This window comes from Rhineura floridana, chromosome 5 (assembly GCF_030035675.1).
Source record: "Rhineura floridana isolate rRhiFlo1 chromosome 5, rRhiFlo1.hap2, whole genome shotgun sequence".
In the NCBI taxonomy this organism is placed as follows: domain Eukaryota; kingdom Metazoa; phylum Chordata; class Lepidosauria; order Squamata; family Rhineuridae; genus Rhineura; species Rhineura floridana.
The window spans coordinates 66,196,609-66,215,993 of NC_084484.1; the positions used below are offsets into that span (position 1 = coordinate 66,196,609).

The 19,385-nt window shown below is 42.4% G+C and overlaps 2 protein-coding genes across 3 annotated transcripts in view; both read right to left on the bottom strand.

The window, feature by feature from the left end:
- The window catches only part of LOC133385835 (arylsulfatase D-like), a 29,771-nt gene extending 14,949 nt beyond the window's left edge, over positions 1–14,822 (bottom strand). For both annotated transcript variants that reach the window (XM_061629419.1, XM_061629418.1), the window contains exons 1-7: positions 14,684–14,822; positions 12,660–12,800; positions 10,269–10,390; positions 9,241–9,363; positions 6,765–7,188; positions 5,774–5,910; positions 4,212–4,346 (exon numbers count right to left, since the gene is read on the bottom strand). In XM_061629419.1, coding sequence (XP_061485403.1) covers positions 4,212–4,346; positions 5,774–5,910; positions 6,765–7,188; positions 9,241–9,363; positions 10,269–10,390; positions 12,660–12,800; positions 14,684–14,733 — 1,132 coding nt within the window. In that variant the 5' untranslated portion in view covers positions 14,734–14,822. The remainder of the gene's footprint in view (positions 1–4,211; positions 4,347–5,773; positions 5,911–6,764; positions 7,189–9,240; positions 9,364–10,268; positions 10,391–12,659; positions 12,801–14,683) is intronic.
- A 3,111-nt stretch (positions 14,823–17,933) lies between these two features.
- The window catches only part of LOC133384988 (arylsulfatase D-like), a 30,599-nt gene continuing 29,147 nt past the window's right edge, over positions 17,934–19,385 (bottom strand). Inside the window, exon 10 of the mRNA XM_061627041.1 lies at positions 17,934–18,904. Coding sequence (XP_061483025.1) covers positions 18,540–18,904 — 365 coding nt within the window. The 3' untranslated portion in view covers positions 17,934–18,539. The remainder of the gene's footprint in view (positions 18,905–19,385) is intronic.

The following is a 19,385-nucleotide window of genomic DNA, read 5'->3' on the forward strand; positions in this document are numbered from 1 at the left end:
AATTAACTCCCATTAGTGATAAGAGCAAGAATTTATAATTATTATTTTAATTAAAACAATTAATTAATTAATCAGTACTTTGAAGAGGACCAGATATTTATTTTATTTCTGAGCCCAGGACTGGGTCTTTCATGATGCCCGGGGGCGGGGAGCAGGAGAGTAGTCGATAAGACAGACATCCTGGCATTGGTAATCTAATTAGCAAGGTATGTGTGGGGTTGTTGCACACTTCCAGGCCCACTTTCATTTTGAGTATGGAGGTGGAACTTGTGTAGATGTGGTTGATCAAAGGAAGAAGAAATTTTGAGTTAAGCAAAGCTCTGCTTTTACAAAACCTAAGAAACATACAGATACTTTGAATGTCTGAGTGCCTGCACCAGTGGAATACTGGAAGAACTTGTAAAACTTGCTGCAACAGTATTTAGAACTGAGCATGTGGTATGAAAGACTCCTTTTCCTAACATTTTGGCTTCTTGTTTTTCTCCACCCACCACATCTCTGAAATATATCGTATATGTAATGGTTAACCATACTAAAAAATGTAAATAAGCTTATTTCGGTCAATGACCAGCAAAGGTTAACCATACTGCTGCCCTGACATACTTTGTTTGTTGCTATTTTGTGTTTTTATTATGTTTTTATATTGATTGTGTATTTTTATTGTTTTTATTATATTTGTAAACTGTGCTGAGCTCTGTTTTTAACAGCAGAAGGACAGCATATAAATCCTCTTAATCCATCAATAAATATTCCATAGTGTTGGAAACTAGAGTCTAGGCATTTAAGGCTGAAAATGTTGCTTTTTAAAAAAAGATTTCTCACATCTTTCCCCAGTTTTTGGTGGTAATTCCTAGGTGCAAAAACAAAACAACTGGACAATCCAAACCTTAATATGCAAATACTTTGCATAATATGCAAATAATATGCAAATACTTTGCATAATATGCAAATTAGCCTGCCCAGATTTGTGGAACTGGAATATGGCAACCCTACCAAAGAGAGGCCTGCACTGCCACTGTGGCTTGCCACAGCACTTGGAAGGGCTGTTTTGAATGTTAAGAAAATCTCTTAGCTTTAATCAGATCCCCCCCCCAAGTTTTAAAGTGAATTAAAGAACAGCTGTACTAGCCTGTACAGGAAACTGCAGGCATTCTCCTGGCCACCTCCTCCCCTCCCCAGCCCATTTCACAGTGAGGTGAGGCAGAGAGGAAGAAGCGGAGAGGGAGCAGGAATGTTGAAGGAGGAGAAGAGGAATGGACGGTGGCAGGGGGGAGAAGAGTGTTGGTGGCACCATGAAAAGCAGGATGGGGGTGGCACTGGGGAAAAAGAGGGAGAAGTCCAATGAAGACTGGGCGTGCTCAGCAGCCACGTTATGTTGACTGACTGTTGAGGCTGGGGAAAAACAAAACTGCATGAGAGGGGGAAAGGAATGAATAATATGAACAGGAGCACAGGGGCACATTTTTGCAGGTCTCACTAATTTATTTATAATAGTTGCATCCCACCTTTCTTTAGAAGCAGGAACAAGGTGGGCAACAGCAAAACAAGATAAACAATAAGAATGAATTTGGATGTGTTGTAGCCAGATACATTATGACTAACTGAACTTCATTTATTTCAGTGGTTGTTCTCTGAATATGACTCAGGTGCATACAGCTGAATCCTATATACATAAAATTCTAAGGTTGTCGTCAACAGCTGCAGTTTGCATGACTGCCAACATGTGGTGCTCCAAACTACAGCATGATGACAGACTTGTGAGGCCTGCTGAGCCAGTGGAGGAGGGAGACTGAGGCAGGCAGAGTAAAGGGAGAGGGGGTGGATAGCTTTGATGACCCGCAAAGAGAGAAGATGGGTAGCTTTGGCAAGGTATAATGAGCATGGTGGGTAACTTTGGCAACCTGCCAAGAGGGGGTGGGTAGCTTTGGCAAGGGGAAAGAGAAGGGGTGGCTAGCTTTGGTGAGGGGTAAAGGGAGGAGATAGGTGACAAGGAAGGTTTGTGGGGAGTAGGCGGGGTTGGCAAGTGATGTGAGCAGGGGTATAGCCCCTAGAATAATAAAAGAGCAGATAAAACCAATCATTCAACTGTATGCATCCAACTCTTCTACCTATAAGAGACTAGGAGAAGCTTCAGCATACAATCAATATGTAAAATACTAGCACACAGCAATAAAGCAAACATACTTTTAAAATACTATAATAAGCAAAAATAAAAAAAATATAATAAACCAGTAGCGGTAAAGATTTTTCAAACATTAAAAGGCTGTTTTAAAAAAGTTTCCAACTTACAAAAGGAAGTCAGAGAGGGAGCCCGGTGGACCTCCACAAGTAGGCTATTCCAGAGTTGCTGCAACACCATTGAGAAGGCCCTGTCTCTTGCGCTTACTTCCCTAATGGCTCAATACGGTGGCATAAAGAACAGGGCTTTTGAGGCTGATGTTAAAGCCTGGACAGATTTATACAGGAGGAAATGGTCCTAAAGTAATCAGGTATCAGACCATATATGACTCTAAAGGCCAAAAGCAGGTCTTTAAATTGAGCCTGGAACTGAATAGACAACCAATGAAAGCCTTCTGTGGGCATTCTATCCAAAACCAACACGTAAGCACAGAGATTGAGTGTGCCAAGCTCCACCCCCATTGCTATTCCCATCACTCCCCACTTACGAAGATCCACAATCTAAATCACGTGGGACCCTTCACAACTACAGGAGACTCTCTACTTCAAAAATTCACCCTCTGCCTCATGCAGGGCAATAGAGATGCCAACCGGGGGTGGGAGGAGCTTAGCATACTCCATTTTCATGTTTTGACATGCAAGTATATTGCTTGGCTGAAGTTGATACTGGATCAGAGTTACATGATCTGATAAACGGCCATCAGATAAAGAGTCTGGTCACTGCATTTTCAATCAGTTGAACCTCCCAATCTGTTTTTTTAAAGGTAGTCCCACAAAGATATCATTTCAATAGTCTAGTCTAGAAGTAACTTAGACAGTGGTTCCTTAACTCCTCCCCCTTCCTCCACGGACCACTTAGAAACTGCTGAGCATCTTGGAGAACTGCTTAATGATTTTTCTGTCTGCTGTAGCAATTGTAATGGACTATGCTAGATGCTGTATGATGTTTAATTGCATTTTTACAGACATGCCGCCGAACACCTGAATGAAGTTAGCAGACCACGGTTTGGTAACCCCTGAACGAAGAGATGGATAACTGATCACAAGCCATCTTCTCTAAGGAAGGCCATAGATGGCAAATCAGCCAGACCTGATAAAAGATGCTCCGTCCTGGTCACTACCACCGACTCAACATCCAGGGAAAATGACAGGTCCAGAAGCATCCTGCAGCTGCACACCTGCTTTTTCTGGGGAAGAGCAACTCCATCTAGAACAGGTGAAACCACTTCTCACAGATTGCTGGAATTCCTGACCTTCAGTGCCTCCATTGTGCCTAAATTTAGTGTCAGCTTGTTCTCTTCCACCCACTCCCACACCAATAGTGGTTTTTCACTTACACCACCTCCCTGGGATTGGATGATAGAAGCAAGAGGTAGAACTGTGTATCATCCGCATACTAATGGCACTGCAGTTTAAACTGCTGGATGGCCTCAACCAGTAGTTTCATGATAAGACAATAAGTTAATAGTGGAGCATTAAACAAACCCTTTGTCAGCCTTCTACAACCTGCCACCCTTCAGATGTTTTGGACCACTTGGGAGTTGTAGTCCACAACAGCTGAAGGGCTCCAGGCTAGGAAGGCTGCTCTAAATTAAGATAATAAAACAACAGACATAAAACACAACATTTGAAAGCTTTGGCAAGAATTAAAAGGTCTGAGGAAATAAAATATCTGGGGAGGACATTCCATAATTGTGGAAAAAGTGCTTTCCATTGTAACCACCTGCTGTACCCCACCTGAAAGAAACCCATGAAGATGATTATCTCAGGGTCTGAGCAGGTACATGTGGGAAGAAATGATCCCAACCATGAAGAGCCTTTAAGGTCAAAGCCAGCACCTTGACTAGATAGGGACTGGAAGTCAGTGAAGGTGTTCAGGTAGTGGGGTAATGTGTTTGTAATGCTGTGTCCTGTTGGCCATCTCACAACCATGTTCTGTACAAACTGAAGTTTCTACACATGCACAAAGCGCATTGGAATAATCCAAATAAGAGGTTACAAGTGCATGGATAATTGAAGCTAGGCTATCTTACCTTTGTATATACCGTTCCAGCCACCCAGCTGGTCAATTCCCTCTCTAGCCTCCAAAAATCCACCATGGTCAGAAGTAAAGTAAGTAAAAGTGTTATTCCTTAAGCCCTCCTTGTCAACAGCAGCCAGAATTTTTCCTGCAGAATTAGGAAAGTCAGAAGAGTTCATATGAAGCCACATAAAATTATGTTTGTAAAATTCATAGCTAATCATGAGCTGAGAGAAAATGTGTTGCCAGATGTTGAAATGATATTGCCGTACTATCCTAGACTTAGTTTCTCCTATCCTCCTATGACTATACAATAGACATCCCTGAGTCTGTCAACTAGACAAGGGACAATGGCAGCACAATGGAACAGTGACAGGGAAGGAGAGGTTGCAGATTTATGAACCATATTCTCAAGTGCATGCAAATCAAGTGCTAAACTGAACACTGTCTTCAACTGAAAGACAACAAGGAGGTTACAAATTCAGGAAGGAAAAAAGAGGCCCCAGGAAGTCCATTACTTGTATAAAATTATGCATAGCATGGAGAAAGTGGATAGAGAAAAGCTTTTCTCCCTCTCTCATAACACTAGAACTTGTGGACATCCAATGAAGCTGAATGTTGGAAGATTCAGGACAGACAAAAGAAAGGACTTCTTCACACAGAGCGTGGATAAACTATGGAATTTGCTCCCACAAGAGGCAGTGATGGCCACCAACTTGGATGCATTTAAAAGAGGATTAGACAAATTCATGAAGGATAAGGCTATCAGCAGCTACTAGCCATGACAACTATGCATTGCCTCCATAGGTGGATGCAGTATGCTTCCAAATACCAGTTGCTGGAAACCACAGGAGGGGCTCTTTGCACTCAGGTCCTATTTGCAGGTTTCCCATGGGCAACTGGTTGGCCATTGTGAGAACAGGATGCTGGACTAGATGGGCCATTGGCCTGATCTAGCAGGCTCTTCTTATGTACTTTGTTCCTTAGACAAATATGATCATTACTAGGGACTGCTTCCCTGCTTGCTTCACTCGCCAACCCCACCTATCTTCACCGCTCACCAAACTATCCCCACCCCTCACTAACCGACACTCCCCCCTATGGTAACCTCTTGGACCTTCCTCTTTCATCTCCTGCAACTGCTAAGCCCCCCAAACTTCCCCCCCCGGCTCTCTCAAACTGCCCCTCCTCCTCCCAGGCACTCACAATCTGCCCCAGACTGTGTCTCCAGGCACCCCACTTAACTGCCTCCCACCTAGGCCAACACTGCTGCTGCTGCACAATATGCCTAAGATGCTTTCCCACTTAGCCCGCTTATCTGCCTTCCACCCAGGTGGGTACGGGCACTGCCACTTGCCTCCTAGCCACTTACCTGCTTGCTCTACGGTCGTCTGCTTGCCTTGCTCATCCGCTCCGTAGCCGCCCAGTCGCCTTGCTCCTATGTCAACCATCTTTGTTTCCCTGGTACCCTCATCTCGCTTGCCGCCATGCCCCATGTCATACTGTGTGACATCATTACACTGTACAATGCAACGCCTTACATTTTTATTATATAGGAAGAAAAATGCTACTCACCCACCATCCAGTCCATCTCCTCTACATTGTCTCCATATAAACCGTGCCTGCTTTTCCCATGAAACATCTCTGTGGTGAAACAGGGTGTATGGACATGTAAGAAAGAAACAAAGAGGAGGAACGGTTCTTGCTTGTTTCTGGAAATGAAATAAAATGTCTTCAACTTTTTTTTGTTTACACAAAGCATTAATTATCCAAGTGAGATTCATAGCTGAGCAGAGATCTGAACCCAATAACTAGACATCCAAACCAAACATTTGACCCACTATACCAGGTCTAGCCAATGTGGTGCCCTCCAGATGTTGTTGGACTCCCATCAGCTCCAGCCAGCATGGCCAATAGCCAGTCATGCTGTAGTTCAACAAGATCTGGAGGATATCACAGTGGCAGCCCTTGTACTATACCATATTATTTATTTGTTTGTTTATTTATTTATATTGAAGACCAAACTAGATGATGATGGATGATGATGATGATGATATTCAACTATCTTAACAGGGTTGTTGAAAGGGTTACAACAGGATAATGCACATACAGTACACTAGACACTCAAAAACACTGTACAGCTATTATGATTGTTGATACTGGTTCAGCCCAAATTAGTAAAAAGCTTTATGTTTACAAATTGCACACAGACATGACTCCAGTTCTGTCTCACATGCTAAATTTCATGAACCTCTGAGGCCAACTAAAATGCAAAGGAAACGTTACATTTCAGGCTTATTTTATTCCCAACTACAATTGGGCATGTGGACACCTTGGCTGAGATGTACCAATACTTCAGCATGGTACACAGTTCTTAACTATTTGTAACGATGCAACATTGTCTGAAAAGCATGCCATGAAACTAGAGTAATGCAGTGATTTGATACTATACTTGTAAAGGTAGTCTTGGCACCTCCTAAGCAATGTTTATGAAAGTTTAAAAATCAGGTCACTCCTCTCAAACCTGTAAAGCATTATTAGCAAAGTTAAATAAATAATTGCTTACCGTTCAATAAATGAGATGGACTCTTTCACTATCCTGGAGGCAGCATTTTCTAGCTTTATTGGCTGTTCAGTAATGATGTGATCTCTCAACACGATGCAGTTCCAATATCTTAAAAATCCATAATTGGCAAACCAGGATATAAAAAATAGGACACCACATGAAGTAACGAAGGCAGTTACTTTCCATTCCACACAGAACAAACCAGTAGTTCGTCCCAGCACAAGAGTGAACACCAAAACAGCACCCATCTGTGTGTAAAACCAATACGTAGCTCGCAATTTTACGCTCATCTCCGGATCCTTGTTAGGCTGACATTCGTTCACAAGCGTAAAAGGAGTGCCATAGAAATAATCAAAGCCATGGTTTAAAGGATGGTGGCAGTGGTCATTGCGGGATTCACAGTTCATACCTTGGTGCCATTTTCCTGAAAAAATACACAACGATAGCTGAAGTCATCACTGTCAGTGGCTCTTGAACCCCAAATCACACTGATAACCAACTTAATACACATCATGTTTGTACTTGGAACAATACATGTTTGAGGCAGAAAAAGCAAAACACAACCTCAGTGTGTTATAAATATGATGGATTATATTCAACTAAATCCTACTTGGAGTAAGCCCAATGAAATTAATGAACCTAATTTAGTCATGTCTGTTAACTTCAGTGGGTCTACTCTGAGTAGAACTAGCATTGAATACCATACAGTATGACACATAATTATCTCCATTTAACAAAGGAAAGTTCTATAGATCGTTACTCAGTTCTGGATCCCATTTATTTTTACATTTTAGCCTAACCCAGAGAGAAAAAACACCACATCTAAAGACTGAATTGTGTTTTTAGAAGAAGAAGAAAAAGAAGAAGAAGAAGAAGAAAACTCCCTCAAAGACATAGGCTACAACCCTACACCCACCGACATGGGACTTACTTCTGAGTAGGCATGAATGAGATTCCATTGATGTTTGTTTATTTGGATATCTACTGATTCAGCAATTTCCAAGGTGGATCACAAAATACAACAAAAACAATACAGACTAAAAACTCATGAAACATGCACACTTGAATGATGCCTTGATTTTTAAAAGCTTGAATAAAGCAAATTATTCCCATTAAAAAACAAACAAACTTGATTTCCAATTATTTTTGGACATCAAAACTCAGTTCGTTTCCAAGTCCATCCAATATGAGGACGGATAAGCTCATCCAGCCCTGTTTGTGTAGAGAATCCAAGCCTGATGATTATAGCACCATGTAAGTATCTGAAGCCCAGCCAAGCTTCAGGATTATTAATACTGTCATGAGTATGGGGGGTTGGAATGGATGACTCCTGTGGGTCCCCTTCCAACCTCTGATTTGGAATCCTGTGCCTTAGAATGAGGAACTCGCTCTGCCGGTCAGTTGAGTCTTTTGTTAAACAAATAGAGTGGCCAGGTAGGATAATGGGTCTATCAGTTGCCCAGCAACTGCTGAATGGGCCAGGAAGATCCTTTTGTCACTGAAACTCTTCAGGAGAGCCTCCCCCCCCCCTCCTGGAGCCTAGGAGAGGTTTTGTGTTTTTAGTTGTGTCTAGAGAAAGGCTGGTGGCTGAAGGCAGGCAGAGAGACTGGCTCTCTGCACCATGGCATTTGGAGTGCCTCCTGCAACCCAGATGGAAAAGCTGGACATTGGACTGCTGATGCCTTGAACCCCCTGCATCTTAAGCTCAGGTTGGAATGTGTGTAAATAAACAAACCATATTTCATAAAGACACCTCAGTCTCCGCTGACCTTCTTCCCAAAGGAAACCAAACCCTGGATGAGCGCAGAGACCCCTGAAATCTCACCACTCTGAGATTGGGGAGGCACGCAACAATACAATACTGTATGTGTCATAGGACACAAAACATAGGAAACTGCCTTGTACTGAGTCAGACCATTGGTCCATACAGCTCAGCAATGTCTATTCTGCCTGGCAGTGGCCCCCAGGGTTTCACATGGGGGACATTCCCAGCCCTCCCCTGCACCAGGGATTGAACCTGGGACCTGCATGCAAGGCAGATGCTCTATACAAAGGTGCAGGGTTTGAGTTCAGGAGATCTAGGTTAACAGAGCCCGGAGTGCTTGGCAGTTAAAAAAGAGAAAATAACTCTCAAGCTTTCTAGCTGATTCTAGTGCAGAATTAGTGCTGCATTTTAAAGAGAAATTTATTATGCCTGTACTGATACCTACCTCTCAGTCACTGCCCCCTACAAAAAGATAGAAAGATGCTAAGGACATGCGGGAAAAGGGACTGTTTTAAATGTTAGAATGGGGTGGGGAGAAGGGCTGGAATGCCCCCCCAATAGTTTGCCCTTTCCATTGTGGCTGCTCAACCTCCAATTTAACTCCTTCACCCGGAGACCCGAGGAGGCTGATAAAACCTTGAAACTTCAGGTCAAACAAGCTTGGCAATGTCCATGGAAAATGGAAAAAAATAAGTTGAGATGATACTGTACCTATAAGGCCAGTGGTGTAACCTTGCTGCTGTAATAACTTAGCAAATGTTGTTTCATTTGCAGGGAGCCCTCCCGAGGCACCAGTCCGGATGATGACACGTGTCTCAATTCTGGATGCCATACCTAACATATAAATGGAAGGAAAAATTAGTCCTATGTCCATCTTAGTCCCGTGTTCGCTCTGGTGATGGGAAGGGGTAAGCAAGGGTGTGCAGGGGGTTATCTTCTAAAAGCTGTGGGGGGATAGAGAGGCAAGACCACTTGCAGTAACCCCCCAAAAGCAATGCAGGCATGAACTGGTGTCATCATCATCAACAGATGTCACTGAAACACTGCTCAGTCTACACAGACCATCCATTACCTCACAGTCTGGAATATAATGGACCCTACACTTCTTCCCCAGTTGTTGTTCAGCCAACTTGGATGGCCTTAAAATAGGATTAGACAAATTCATGGAGGGTAAGGCTATCCATGGCTACTTACCATGATGGCTAAAGCTCTCAGCTGCCAGAGGCAGTATGCCTCTGAATGCCAGTTGCTGGAAATCACAAGTGGGGAGAGTGCTATTGCACTCAGGTCCTGCTTGGAGCTTCCCATAGGCATCTGGTGGGCCACTATGGGACAGGATGCTGGACTAAATGGGTCACTGGCCCAATCCAGCAGGTTCTTCTTATGTTCTCCATGGTAGGATCTGCCAGTGTTCCCCTAGGACAGTCACAGAAAACTCCTCACATGCGGAAGAACAACATTGCTCTGAGCTATGGCTCTTCTCCTGTGTGAAGGGCTACTGGAGTCCTGGCTACTGGAGTCCTGTGCTGTGTGACAGCTGGCCAGAAGGTATGACGGGGTCTTGCCACACTAGGTCCTGCTATGCAAGAAAATGCCTGCACAACTGCCACACAGTAAAATAGGTCCCTGTGTATGTTCGCACTACTCCTAGGCTCTGTATCAGGGCAGGCTATCATTTCCGGTAATCATTGTCCTCTACGCCCCTAACCTTTAGTCAACCACTTAAAGAGGGAGTCAACCTGATCTGATGGGGTATCTGCCAGTCAGAAATGCTGCTCTGCTTGGTGTACATATTGCAGCTGCAGCAATGTGCTGAGTAAGTTTCACTCCTTCCTTTGCAAGCCCATCAATATTAGGGGTCCTAAGGTGTAAAAACAAAGGAATATATTAGTGTAATCTGGTAATATGCTCTCTCTCATCTGCAGAAAATGTTTTGTTATAAGAACAACTAAACTAATGTGCAGTCTTTCTTTGGTCACTGCTCAGTCTTGAGGGTTGCAGAAGTAACAGAGAGATACTTTGGCTTATTTATTTATTTAGAAAATGTATAAACCACTTGATCAAACCTTTTTCCATACTGCTTACTGAAAAAAATTATAAATACAAAGCATAACTAAAATCCATAACCCAAATAAGCAGAGTCTAGTAATCCAGTAACACTATCCAAAAATATTGTTGTGTGCACCCAAATCTTTGAGAGGTGAGAAACTTTCAGGGGTTCCAGTGCTTACCCAGGGTTTGGTTTCCTTTGAATGGTCAGTGGAGACTATGATGTCTTTAGGATATATGGTTTTATTTATTTTATATATATATATATACACAACCTGAAAATAAGATGGAAGGAGATCACAGCATTAACACTTCGACAGATCTTGCTTCCCCATCAGGCTTCCATGGAGGCACCCCAAAGCCATGGCCTTGGATTTCAGCACAGAGTGGGGCAAGCCTCTCTGCCTCTTTCCAGCTCCCAATTTCACAGCAGTAAAACACTATTATCCTTTCGGCGCCAGGTTAAAACCTTTCTCTTCTCTGAGGCATTTTAATTTAAGTTATTTATGTAAATGCTGTAATTTCCATTTTAGATGGTGTATTTTTATATTTGTTATACTGACTTTGTAATTTTATTATTGTATATGTTGCTATGTTTGCCGCCCAGAGAGCTGTTTGCTAGTCGGGCGGGATATAAGCTGAATAAATAAATAAATAAATAAATAAATAAATAAATAAAACGACTCTTCCCCAAGGATCGGGGGGGGGGGGGGAGGGAGCTCCAGCCAGGTGAGGGGCTTCATTCCTATGGCAACACATCTGCTCTGCACCACATCTTCAGACATGTAAATCAGGTTCATCAACTTAAAGAAACTGGCTTAACCAGTACAGCAGGTTTCTCTGCTACAACTCCATCCATACAGATTCAAAATCACAGGCTGGAAAGGGGTCCAAAGCCATTATCTAGACTACCCCCCACAATTCTACAACCCTATGATTTCTTTAAAAAGAAAAGAAAAGAATACAAAGTGCTAGTTAGCTATATGAGGACCCATTGGGGAGAATGGGAATTCTCCCCAATAGAAATAGGAGTGCGTGTAATGGGAGGAGTGGTGTGACTTCAGGAGCAAGACTGAGTGCATAGCACCAAACCACCTTTTGACATGCTTGCCCTCTACACAAAATGAATGAGTGCTTACTTGGTTGTTGTGCTTAGTTACTTTATCAGAGTATAAGAACCTTGAAACTGTAATGAAGGTCATATCATTAAAAGAAGAGAAACAGCAGGTGCAGTGGAGCCTATTGTGACAACAGTGGAGAACAAAAGGTTAAAGCCCCCTGCGCTCCATGCCGGGGTCCTAATCCAGATTCCTAGTCCAGACCCCTTGTGCCTGCAATTTACTTTTGAATCATGCAATTGCTGCTATTTGTGTGAAGCATGGCATCACAGCTAGTTCCCGCCCCACCCAAGTTACATTTTTATTGACAAGTCAAGACAGAAAATGTAGACCTGTTGTTGCCACTCAGTGGCAAACTCCATGAAAGAAACAAAAACAGAAAAAGATGACCAAAAGAAGAAAAAAAGATAGGACATTTTCATCCGCAAGGCTTAAATTGACAGAGTTTGTAACAGTGGGTGGATAAGAAAGAGACATCAGGCGGGAGTAGCAACGGCTCCTTTAGTCTTTCCTTCCAGCTGAGTCAGCTGCAGGATGGAGGCCCTTTGATGCTTCAAGAACATGGAGGGCAGAAGCACTTGCCCCACTGGAAGACAAACCTTCCAAGTCCTCTCCTGCAAGACAGATCTTGGCTGCCAATGAGGCTCCAAGTGTGGCTACTCGCATTTGGAACACAATGGAAATTATCACAGGAACTTTGTAAAATTAAGTAGCCGTCAAAAACATAGGATTCTAAAAAATGAGTGATGTTAATCAACCTACTGAGAGCTGGACAGTACCATGTCACATGGTCCCACTGATGTATGCTGGTTTTGAATTTCTATGCCATTTTCTCCCTCTCAAAAGGGGCCTTGAGTTTCAATTTGTTTCTTTTTACCCTCTCCCATTAGAAGTTTCTGAACGTTTCTCACACATATGCTTCCTCACTTCCTCCTTTAGGGATTGAGCCCTGGTTACACTTACCTGAGTGTACTGTTACCAAAGCATCCCAAATCACCATAGCCAAGGTCATCTGCCATTATAAGCAAAATATTGGGTCTTGACATGGTTGCTCCGCACGTTTGGGTTAATAGGGAGGAAACTAGCAAAATAGCTAGACAGCATCTATAAGAACAGCAGCAAAATCATCTGGATTAGAAGGTCCTAATTGGATTATCTACAATAATTGATGATGGGAGGGAGAAGATCATAATCTTCAGGAGAAGAGTCGTAGCTTAGTGCTAGAGCACAGGCCTTTCATGCTAATGATCCCAGGTTCGACTCCTGGCATCTCCAGGCAGGGCCGGAAAAGATACTTGGCTGAAACCTTGGAGAATAGCTAACACTCATCGTTGATAATACTGAGCTAGATGACTCAGTGGCCTAACTCTATATGAGGTGGCTTCCTATGAAAGCTTTTCCTGTCATTCTGAAGTGCTTTTAGGAATATCACTCCTTCCCTTTCCCCACAAACACTAACCTGCCTTTGCGGCAATCTTCACGACACGTGACCATGGCAGCACAGGAAGATAAGAAGCTGCCTTATACTGAGTCAGATCATTGGTCCATCTAGCTCAGTATTGTCTATTCTGACTGGTAGTGGCTCTCCAGGGGTTCAGGCAGTGAATCCTTCCCAGCCCCACCTGGAGATGCCAGGGATTGAACCTGGGGCCTTCTGCATGCAAAGCAGATGCTCTGCCACTGAGCTAGAGCCCTTTATTCAAAACATTCACACTCTTTCACTTGGTGACTTTTCCCTGTCATAAATGATTACTACACACTGATCCAAATTCAGCATTCATTTACACACAATAACATGGCATTTTAAGGCATCCTCGAGGAAAGTGTAGAGATTATTCTTAAGAAAGTGATACTGTACTATGACACCCCCCCGGCCAATGGCTGTCAACTGGAAACCAGGGACTCCTTACTTGATTTTAAGTTCTTGTTTAGACTGTCACCCCATCCCCCTAAAAAATCACACAGACAAGTTGATGAGCATTTCCCTGGTGTTAAACAAGTTTACCCTAAATCTCTTTCACTCTGGGATAGCTTGGTCATCAGTACCATCTTACCAAGTGATAGGAGTGTCCACTAGCAGTATGCATTGACTCTGTGTACCCTGAATTACAGAGTGCATTAGGGTGATTCTGGGAAGGTTATCACAATTCCAAATTCAATTACACCGTTAACAAGGTGTCTTGAGTTCGATCAGGGACCCACCAAGCTTCCAAGTTGCTCTATGGCCTTAGCTGCCCCTAAAATGCATGGCTGTTCCTCCACCCCCGAAACAGAACCAAGCTGATTCAGGAACACAGAATTTAATGAGGAGAGCAGGTGGAGAGGTAGGGTGTGTGTGTGTGTGTGTGGGAATCTAGTTTTGATGGATAGGCACAACTTTAAATCACAATGAAATATTTTCCCAGGGCATTCCTATCAACACTATTAACACTCTTAGAGCAACAACTTCCCCCTTTATTGGAATGTCTGAGGAGGTGATGATGAGCTGCCACAGAAAGTCAGTATTCATACAAAATTGCCCCCTATGTTGCCTTAGCTCTTCATCCTAAAGGAACCTGGTTTCAAAATCTTTATGCATTCAAAGGTGCAACATGCAACTTCTGCAGAAGCAGCCAGCCTCCTCTCTCCATTTCCTTCAGATGCTGTAAACATCTTAAAAGAGTTAAGCACCTGCTACATCTTTGGTGTGCTGAAAAACAGCCCACTCTCGCTCAGACAAGTTCACTGCATACCATAGATCCACTTCCACATTCACCACTGACCGACCGGATGTCAAGGGTCAGAGAGATTTTATTGCTATCTGGGTTTGCCTGCACAGAACACACATTTGCAACACAAACAGTCCTCCTAGACACTGCTACAAATGCCAAAACATCACTGGCAAAACTAACTGGTGAGGCCCAGGATTAGTTGCTATTTAAATATATAGTGAATTATTCATCTTTAAAAAGGAAAACAATTAATCTTGTTGAATGCTGTTATCTTACCTGGAGATTCTAATCTTCAGTTTGCGAACCATCACCAGTCCTCTAGGCATTAGCAAGTGATATAACTACAACAGCTGTCAAGAGTTTTTTCTTTCTCTTTTTTGACAGCTCCCAAGTGTTTTTTCAATCATCTGCTTGCTTAATGGTTTGCCAAGTAGACTGGTGGGTTTTGCAACAAAATTGCTGTTAAACATTGACATGAAGCCCTGAATAGCAGCGGACAAAGTCTACCTTTGGAAAGCAATCACTTTTGCATCTCTCACCAGCTCTAGTGGCCTTTACTAGCTTCTACTGCACCCAGTCACTTGAAGATTATCTTTCAACGTGCCAACAGTGAGTGATCTAGCTACTATTCTCAAATTGTCCCAGAAGTAAGGAGAATTTGGTTATATTTTGTTTCCTTCTATTGGTTTTGCTTAACCATCCTCTCACCTCTAGAAAGCTGAGAATTTTTTTTTTTTTTAGTTTACGCTGTATTATCCTATGGAAGGGACAATGGGTAAAGGAAAAAACAGAGAATCACATAGTAACCTATAGATTAAGGAATTTCTTGTGCCATGAGCTTTTGTAGATGAGCACCCACTATGAAATGGGTACAAGTCTATAAAAGCTCATGCCACACAACATCAATTAGTCTTTAATATGCCACAGTGCTCTTTTCTGGATTTGCCACAACAGGTAAGTTAGTTACTCTTCTGAGATCTGCTGAGAATATTCCCCCTCCCCCAAACAGTCCCAATATTTATTCCCACCCTTCCGTGCTCTTTGGCCTTTATTTATATGACGTATTTATACGTTACCTTTCTATTTAAGGAATTCACAAGATGTCTTTAACAGCAGTCTAATACACTAAGCTTACCAGATGAAGCTTTTCCACAGCAAATCTCCACAACTGGAAAAAGGTTTCATCCACTGCATTTCTACATGTGGAGGATGTTGTTAAAGCAACATGAACAGTAAGATGGCAATCCTACACTCCTATAAAGAGCAACTATGAGGGTTCTGTGAGGAAATGTGAACTTGGGTATCTGTAAAAACTGATCAGGTAAACCATATAGAAGGAATACTTTGAAAGCACTAGCTGAAATGACTTTCAGGTAAGAAATAGCATTCATATTCTGCTTCTTCTGTAGAAAGAAAGGTCTTCTGTAACCGTGAAATAAAAAGCAGCATTAATAATTTTAAAGAAAGCAAGTCCCCAGCTACTGTAGTGTCTTTGCTCACTTTATGCCATAGCTATACATTTCTCAGAATTACATTACAGCTCCCCCCAGCCCCAGCCAGCATAGCTCATGGTCAGGGATGTTGGGAGATGTAGTCCAAAATAATATATGGAGGCCACAAGTTGGGAAGGCTGACCTAAACTTACACTTAGTGGCTGGGCTGTCAGCTGGTGTAGATACTACTGCAGTCAGCTTAACTGTGCAAAGAACTGCTCATGTTATTTCTGATGTTCAGGTGTGAGTGGCGATCCTTATGAAAACAGCACCACCCATGTACAAGATCATCAGCAGGCTCGGTAGAGTCCCAAAGTTTGCACGCACGCACGCACGCACACGCACGCATGCACACATGCACGCACACACACACACAAATTAGGGGAAACTAGTTGGAAGGGACAATGAAATAGGAGATCCTGGGAGGACTGCATGGCTGACAGACTGAAATACTAAACAGGAGCACTCCACTGCAGCATAAATGTTTCAGGTTCCACTTGTGAATGGATGAGCACACTTTCTGGGACACATGGACATTTGTATTTTTTTCTACAGTTAGAAATCCCCCCCCAAACAGCTATACCACCTGAAACAGTCTCCTATATTCAAAAGCAATATAGAAGGTATGAAAACGTTACACAAAGAGCTGTTAGGAAGATAAAAAATGACAAGGAAATGCTTTATGGCATGAGCCTTAAAGAATGAGGTTGACTATCAATCTAAATAAATAAAGCAAACAACTCTGGCTTCTAAAGTCAAAGCCTGAAGCTTAGACATTGCTTTTCCCTTGCCAAGTAATTTGCTAGAGGATATATAGGTCACAGCAGTAAAGGAACAGAAGTGAATTTTGGCAGGGCTACAAGATATTGGTAGAAACATATAGGAAATGCCATCTATGTCACACTTCTACCAGAAACAAGAATTTTCATTCTTATGAAACAGTCATATTTGGGGTGTATATATTTTATTTTTCTTCAAACAGTTAATAGGCACCAAAGTGATCTCTCCATTTTTTCAATGGGAAATGTATTCCAACCAGTGTAAAATCTCACTAAACACTCATTTTTTAGTGAAATTAACAGAAACATGCGCACATTTATTTTATGCAATTTCATTGATACTATTCACGATCAAGTTGCTTAATAGAAAGTCTCACTCATTATTAGTACTTCAAATATGGACTCCGAAAGCCTTACTAACAGCCTTACTTAATCATAAGTATGTCTTCTCAGAAGCAAGTCACATTCTGTTCAATGGAGAATTCTCCCAGGTAAATGGGTATAGGACTGCAGACTTATTTTATCTTTAAAAAAAATCATAATCCAGCAAAAGCTTCAGATTTGTATGAATCCTATTTGGTTCCCAACCTAAGTCACTAATTTCGTTAAGTTGGACTGCAGATGCTTATGTGGAAAATAGATATCTACTTGCATTTTATTGGAGCAGAAAATTACAGAACTGAGGTCCATAGTGATTGTGTGTTCACTGTTTCAGAGTCTAACATTTGAAGCAGTATTCAAGCTTTGTTTGAGACCTAATAAATGCACTTTGCTGTCTGGCTCCTTGCTACTTTTGCAACCCTTTTTGCCAAGTGAACCCACACCTTAGTTTGCTCTTTACCTCATTTTGCTATCTTAGTTATTTTGCTCCATTTTTATTTTATGTTTATTTTTCTGCTTATAAGATTTTGGTTTTTATGTATTTCTACACCCTCCTACAATTTAGTTTCTTCTCCCTCATCTATGGTTGTGTAAACTATGTTTTAAAAGCTTGACACACCCTAGAGCATAACAATGTGTTTGCATTTGTAAATGAAAAGGGATGCTAGCAAGGAAAAAAAGAATACCTTCTTGCTAAAAAGAACAAACCAATCCAGAAGGCTAAAACTGGTATTCAATGCTAATCCTACTCAGAACCATTGAATTTAATAGACATGAGTAACTTAAGTTCATACACTTCAATGGGTCTACTCTGAGTAGGACTTAGCTGACTACAACCCCATGAATCAAAATCTTGTAACATGTACGAAATCTTGTAACATGTACGATTCTTAGGCTTTGGTTGCTGGCTTTGTGAGAACTTCCAAAGGGGGGAAAGAACTGGTTATATCAAGCCTGGGTGTTGCCTCCTCCTTGGTATTTTGAGCAGAGCTTGGAAAAGTTACTTTTTTGAACTACAACTCCCATCAGCCCAATCCAGTGGCCATGCTGGTTGGGGCTGATGGGAGTTGTAGTTCAAAAAAGTAACTTTTCCAAGCTCTGATTTTGAGCTACTGATTCTTGCAAACATAGGAGATGTGGAATTATTGCCAGCTCTCCTTTTAAGTATAATTACCTACCGATAGGTTCACCTGGAAATTCTTCTCTCTCTTTAGTGGCCCTGAAGCCATGAGGGAAGAAGATGCACCCACAGCTGTTCCAGAGTCCCACTCAAAGTTTGTTGTCCCCTCCCTCTCTTGCCCCTCCCTGTGTTGTGCAAAGCCTAGCAGGTCAGAAGAGAGGTTATAGTACTGGGAGATGAGAAGGGCAGAAAAAGCTGTGGCTGCATCTTCCTTCATGGTTGTTAGCTCTTAAGAGAGACAGGACAAAGCAAAAAGAAGAAAGTTTCATTGTAACAGGATTCTTTGGCCTGTGCCCTCTCTATGAAAGGGCACTGCTGTCTTCCTTGTCACACCAGCAGAATGGGAATGTTCCACAGCATGGCTGCAGCCACGGTTTCCACATAATGTTGCCAAGAGAGAGTTGCTGTGGGACAGGCCTGAGAGTGCTGCGATGCTCCTCCACAGCTCTGTCTATGCGCTTTAAAACTGCCTGGAACAGTGGCTCAGTATCCGCTGACAGAGGCATGGCCTCTGATGGGTCTCTCGAGAGATCAAACAGCAGAGGAGGATCGTGATGCATTACACCTTCTCCAGAACACGGGCAAATCCCTCTTCCATAGCAAGCCCCTGCACCTTTAGGGTGGAACATTGGTGTCATGTAGTGAGCCTTCCATAACACACCACCTGGGAGGAAAAAAGCAGAAACAAATACCTTGGTACAATAATTGTGAAGATAATGGGATATGGCAACATTCCCTGGAGATTTGGCTTAATTAAAAATTCAAATAGATTATCTTGCCAGAACAAAGAAATACACAAGAGCAATTCTCTGAAAGCCCTTTGCACTAGATAGAATGTATTCCTCTGACTCTGCTTCTGATTGTGGCCATTTGACCTAATTTTGTCAAGTTCTACTGGCAACAACTGTTATGCACAGCAGTCTTAGTAACTGCTTTCTTTGGCAATGATTACCAGGGTCAGTAAGTCTAAAGTATCCCAGTATAGTCTAGGCACACTAAAGTGGTCCTGAAGAAGCCAAAGCTTTAGATTTAGAATTCTACTTTCTTCTTGATTATAATAAATAGGTTTATACAAGTGGGCCCTGCACCAAAAATGTTGCAGTGTATCATTAGCTCCTTGTACAAATGCTCCCAGCCAGGCTGCC